The sequence below is a fragment of the Puntigrus tetrazona genome, chromosome 15 (genome assembly GCF_018831695.1).
Source record: "Puntigrus tetrazona isolate hp1 chromosome 15, ASM1883169v1, whole genome shotgun sequence".
In the NCBI taxonomy this organism is placed as follows: Eukaryota; Metazoa; Chordata; class Actinopteri; order Cypriniformes; family Cyprinidae; genus Puntigrus; species Puntigrus tetrazona.
This window is the reverse complement of record NC_056713.1, coordinates 11254692-11260469: the sequence shown is the minus strand read 5'-3', so window position 1 is coordinate 11260469 and position 5778 is coordinate 11254692. Positions and strand designations below refer to the sequence as shown.

The following is a 5778-nucleotide window of genomic DNA, read 5'->3' as shown; positions in this document are numbered from 1 at the left end:
ATTAACCACGTTTGCTTTTTCCAAACCACCGCGAGAGAAGCGCGCCCTGGAATCGGTTATCGCTATAACAGACACCACGTTGTGCAGAAGTGGGAGGAGAAGCCGTTCGAGGAACACGAACCCAACGTGTGCGGATTAGAGGAAGACTTCCTCGTCCTCCGCGCTCCCGAGGGGGAATTCCAGGCCGCGGGGCGGCAGGCACAAAGCGTGTGAGTCTGTGCCGATCCTGGATCACCCTACACGCCCTTCTGTTTGACTGCAAAACATTCCCCATCGCTGTAGTTAATAAATACACCGCTGCGTGACCGTTAAATGATTAAGTCTGCCGCGCTCCCGAGTCAAAAGAGGCATAACAAATAAAGAACTGATGCCTCAGCTTGTTGGAAAACAGGCATCGGTTCGTTTCTGCTGTGAAATTCATTTCCGAACGCGAGCTTAAAGCCCACTTTGAGTATATGCACTGGTTATCGTGTCGCATTTCGCGAGGTAGCTTATAACTGTATTGCCCCTCTCCAGTTAACCACTGCGTACGCGGAGAACTTTGAAGCTCTCGCAGTATTGTGCTTTTTTCGGTCCGTATTTATTTTTGCATGCACTGAAAAGCAACGGGTTTAGAGATTAAATCACAGAAAATGATTTCATATAGGTGGGAAATGCATTTTACAGAAACAGAATAATTCTTAATCAATCGATAATTCTGCAGTTCTGCCTAATTTTGTGAGATTGGGGATTCAAGCAGTTGAAAACGTCCAACGCGTGCTTTGCTTTTACTTCATAATAACAATAAATAAAGCACCAATTTCATTTTTTCAGTGAGTAGGAGCAAAGACAAAATGTTAATAGCTGTAGTTGCATTTAAGACTTAAATGCAATGCTGACTATCAAAAGCTGTTTTGATAAATAACATATTTTTAGGTCCCCCCCCTTCATGTTTTCTCATGTCGAATGTTGATATGAAAAACAATAGCTGTATTTGTAGCCAAAGCCCCGTCGAGAGCAAGAAACAGAAACTGCACACTGGAAATCTGAAATATCATTCCCGTTATTAACGCATCTGTGGCGTTTTTAATAAAAGATACCAGTAAAAATACGAAAAATATGTTTATTGTAAAAAAGATAAATGAATAATTTGTAAATTACACTCACACATACAGTATTTAACTCTCTGCAATCAACTTTTTTTTTGCTTAAACTACTCTTCTAAACTAAGCCCGATCGTGCATCTACCTCTGCTTGTTCTTTTATCTAAAACCAAAATACAACAACAACAAAATCATACGAATGGATCAGTTATGACACTGGATGTTCGCGCAAAGTGCTTCAAAATGCATTTTACAAGTAACACATCTCTGAACTCGAAGTATCCCTCCTGAAATAGCTGTCGTCGCCATACGAGTACAAACAGTCTGATGAGCCGTAGGGCGCAAACTCCGAGGTTGCCATGCCTTCCTGCGCGCTGGACCAGTGCGACAGACAAAAGCAGTGCTGCAGGCTGCAATGCTGATAGTGGTAGCTTTCTGGAGAGAAACTGGAGCTCAAATCCATCCGCGTTGGGGAGCTGTAGCACGAAGAAGACGAGGAGTTGGACTGAGGGGGAGAGTAGCTGTTGTAGTCGACGGGGCTGGGGAGATTGAAGGAGTCCGAGGGCGATCTCGAAACCTGAGGGAAGCGCGCAAAAACACCCATCAACAGCTGTTTTTATGAATCAGTGCAAGCACATTTCGGCATCCAACGGGCAAAAGGGCGTTTATTAAAAACGAAAAGCACCAAACACATACCAGGCTGCTGCCATAGAGGTCCGCGTTAGAAGGTAGATATCCGTTAGACCACTGCGCGGAGGTGGCACACACGAAATTGCCGCCGCTGAAAGTCTCGGGTGGCATCATGTGCATCATCTGCTGATGATCGTAAGCATTCTCCATCGGGATGTTGACATTTTCGGTAAAGGCACGTGTCTGGAAATAGGGCTCTGGAGCTTGCATTCCAAAGACATCTAGGTGGGCTGGGGAAAAACAGGAGAAAATGCTGGCTTGAGCACAGGAGAACATTTAAATTAGGCCAGCAAGACTTGAGATGATGTCACGAGACCATCAGCCAAACAGCTAAATCACATTTGAATAGTAGTTTATAAAAAGGAGATCATGCACGGATCTGTAAGGAGCACCTATATAGATGTAGGTGCCATTGTTCTTTTATTTATTTGTTTGTTCTTCTCACACTTGTAAAGATAGAGCCGATGCCCGACGGTGTGGATGAAAAGGGGAGTATAGTAAGTTGCATGCAGTCGGTATACTTTGTTTTTGTGCTTGTCTCGGGTTTCCTGATTAAAACTCTTACGCAGAAGGTTCTTAGCTTTTTTTTTTTTTTTTTTTTTTTTTGGTGTGTGTGCGCGCGCGCGAGTCCACGTTTTCAGTATCCACAAAGGTGCTCGCGAGGCGGCTGAAATCCGACGCTTTTGTAAACAGCGTCGCGAAACGACCGCGCGGGACAAAGGGGCGAGATTGCTATCGCTTATCGCCGCGCAGTTAATTTGTTGGTGTTTTAAACTTACTGTTCGTGGTCGTGGAGCAGGCATCGCGGGCAGCAACGGCTTGCGACTTCTAGGGGATTGACATTGGGAAAGAGAGGGAGAAGCAGAGGAAACCGTTAATCACTGCGTTCGTTCAGTTGAAAAACAAAAGAAATGCACCGTTAGGCAGGTCGTGCCGTTATGAGAGAGCCTCAGACGCGGATAGGCCTGTGTGGGCGTGGTGCTTTAAGACGTTTAGGTGCTTTTTAAAGTTGCACTGACCAGACCCGCGTTTTTACTTTGGCTACCATAAACCTGCACGCCAGCGACTGACTTTTATTGCGTAGGCTCAACACCATTGTTTACCGTTGCGGTTTTCTGTGCCTGCAGGGCTCTGTGCTTCTGCAGTAACTCCTTAACGGTGGTCTTCACACGCACGCCCTGGTATACCTTAGGTTTGTCTGCTGGACGGAGAGAGAGAGAGAGAGAGAGAGAGAAGAAAAGGGATTTGAGTTCATGCAGTGGAACTGATTTTCAATATTTTATTGCAAATCTCCAGGAAAGCATTCTATGTAGATTTTTATTTTCATTTTGCCAAAAGAAAAATGCAAACGCATTGGAATCGGAGTCTTTAAAAGTCTTTAAAAGTCGTATTCATTTAAAGACAGTGCTTGTGGGTCAGTGATGTGACTTATGCTGGTGAAACGCACGAGACTCGAATAAACCTCTGTGATGATCGTGCATGCGTTATCTAAAACCGTTTTGTGGGGATTCGGGTCAAATACGTTCACATCAGTAAAAAAAAAAAAATGTATACTGGGGGGAGCTGATGATATGCTGGCAGCGATGCAGTTGTGTAAAATGTATTTAAAAACTGTTCTGAATAAACTATCTGGTTGTCAATAATGAAGCTTTTTTTTACTTAATGATCACACCACTTGCCATTAAACGAAAATATTTGTTTTTTAATCAAATAAAACGAATGAAAATAAACGGAACGAGCCTCGTAAATGATACGATATTCAGAACACTTTATATGCCATTGCCCCTCTACACGTCTGACCGTGCACAGAATTCGTTTTTATATGCCACTGGAAAACGCTAATAAATATAATATAACGCTAGATTGCGAAACCATGCCCGCGTTCCCAGCCAAGACTCCATTGGTCTGCGCGCGCCGGCGATCCGGCAGCGAACGGGTTAGTTTTCGCATTACAATAGACAGTAGTGAATTTCGAGAAACATGCTCTCCAGCCATCTTTGCCCCGGGACGGAGGTTTTAATTCGGAGTTCGAGCGGCTTTCTTTAATGCGGCTGCGAACTGAAAACGCGACGAAACCGGCGAGCGAATTATTGACGGCTTCGCGCGCGAAGGCGCGAGACGCGTAAAGTTGGGTTTGCGGGAGGCGAAGCGAAACGCGCCGTGAAACGCCGCTCGCGGGACGGGGAGAAGGGAGCGGACGCCTCGGCGAGCGACAGACGTGAGTAAAAACACTCTTATAACCGCGCGCGAGCGAAAAGCGAAAGTTAACCGGAAAAGAGACGCTCCGAAAGTAAGCCCGTGTAGGTTTGCAACGAAGAAGCCCGGCGTGTTTACGGGGGCGCTGTCGATTGGTTTTAAATCTCCCCGAAAAACGTCTAGGGTCCCGGTTAGTTTTTGCGATCCCCTCTGCAGACGCGAACTTATTTCTCGATATAATGGGCAGTCCTCCTATCTCTTCCCACATAAGCGAAGCCGCGCCTAATAACTTCCCCCAAAAATCAAATGCGTAAAAAATAGATGGAAAATAGTTGTCCTTCTTTCCTAATTTTTTAATTGGTCGTTCAGCCCCGCGAAGACATACACGGTGGGACGTCTTCCCGATCCGCGTTAATATATATATAAAAATTCTGGCTGAACGTAAGCGATTCAAAACAACGCCACGCCATGGCTGAGTTCATGGAGGCACTCGAGTGCGCACAGGGCAAAAAAAAAAGCGCGCTGATGTTGAGAAGATAGCGAAAACGTCCTTCGGCGGTGTTTGTGATGAGCTCACTGACAGCTAAACCTATTCTGATACATATTCATACGCGCGCCGGAGCAAAGTTTGAAATCCGGTCGAAATGTTAGAAAGCGCGTTTGACCTGGCGCTCGCCCGAAAGAGGGACCGGCGGCTCGGGCTGGGCACGGCGGTCGGCAAAAAAAAAAAAAAAATCACGCAAATAAATCTTCAGATAAACCCGTGTCGAGTTGTGCTTGGAGGAAAGCTGAGCAAAAAAAAAAAAACACGACTGAAAATTCAAGATACGAGCAAAACCCGAGCTTGCAATAACCTACGTTAATGCGATCATTCCCATTAAACTGATAAAAAAGCACCGTGGCGCGTTTAATAAAATACACGTATGCATTAAAAAAAGCACTGGCTTGTTTAAAAATGTCCTTTCGTGTGTTTGCTGCTTTAAAATATCAGCAAGAGTGCCTGCTTTTGCTGTTTCCTATGCACTGCTATTTCCAAGCAACGTTTGCCGGTGCGTTTTGTTGCCTTTAATTAACGTGTATTTTTCTTTCTCGATGTTTTTCAGGTCGCCGAAGACAACGCATCTTTACGTAAAAGAAAAAAAGAAATTGCGACTTACCAGACATATTGGCCTGAAAAGGAGGAAACCTCTGGAAGAACTACAGTGAAATACCCCAAGCGTCAGTTCTTTGCTCTATTATATGGGCAAGAACGAATTATTCACAAAAAGTCTCAAAAAGTCTCGACAAAGTCACCTCAAAACACTCTCAGGACATACAATTATACAGTAATATAGCTAGGATATTTTAGTTTGAGTTTTTCTCCCCTCATCCCTACTATTTAAAACCCCAAGAACTCAATGATTTGACAATGATTTGATTGCGCGATACTTTCAATTTGAATATTAAAAGCTTCGTCAAAAAGACTTATTTCTGAGTGAAATTCGCTATTACAGTGCATATAACAGCATCTCTTTTAATGGAATGTCGTGTTATTTCGCATTTTGACATCAACCAAATATATATTTCTAACATTTTATCACCCTTTGGTGTTGATGATTGGAGTCTCCCTCAGAAGCACTATTTCTACTTTGCAGTGAGACACAAGGCACAAAAGGGCTTTTTGCGAGCCGTGGCACACTGTGGAGGTCTTCAGCAATGGGTAGCCTTATCAAAAAAATTAATATAGCGTCCCGTGGGTCCCATTTTTTGCAGTATTTTAAGAATTATTGAATTGGTATGGATGGCATATGATAGCAGCCATGTTTGTCGT

General features: G+C 44.2%; 1 protein-coding gene across 4 annotated transcripts; it reads right to left on the bottom strand.

The window, feature by feature from the left end:
- Window positions 1-1088: 1088 nt before the first annotated feature.
- On the bottom strand, window positions 1089-5147 carry LOC122358387. Of its 4 annotated transcripts, none has more exons than XM_043258180.1 (5): window positions 5126-5147; window positions 2876-2973; window positions 2552-2600; window positions 1779-2002; window positions 1089-1659 (listed from the first exon to the last, which is right to left on the bottom strand). In XM_043258180.1, exons 1-5 carry the CDS (start codon window positions 5130-5132, stop codon window positions 1333-1335), a joined length of 705 nt encoding a protein of 234 aa, XP_043114115.1. In that variant the 5' UTR covers window positions 5133-5147; the 3' UTR covers window positions 1089-1332. The 4 variants fall into 4 exon arrangements, with proteins under 4 accessions (XP_043114115.1, XP_043114116.1, XP_043114113.1 ...); XM_043258181.1 differs by having other exon boundaries at window positions 2876-2970; XM_043258178.1 differs by lacking the exon at window positions 5126-5147 and adding an exon at window positions 4107-4561.
- Between the last annotated feature and the right edge of the window lie 631 nt (window positions 5148-5778).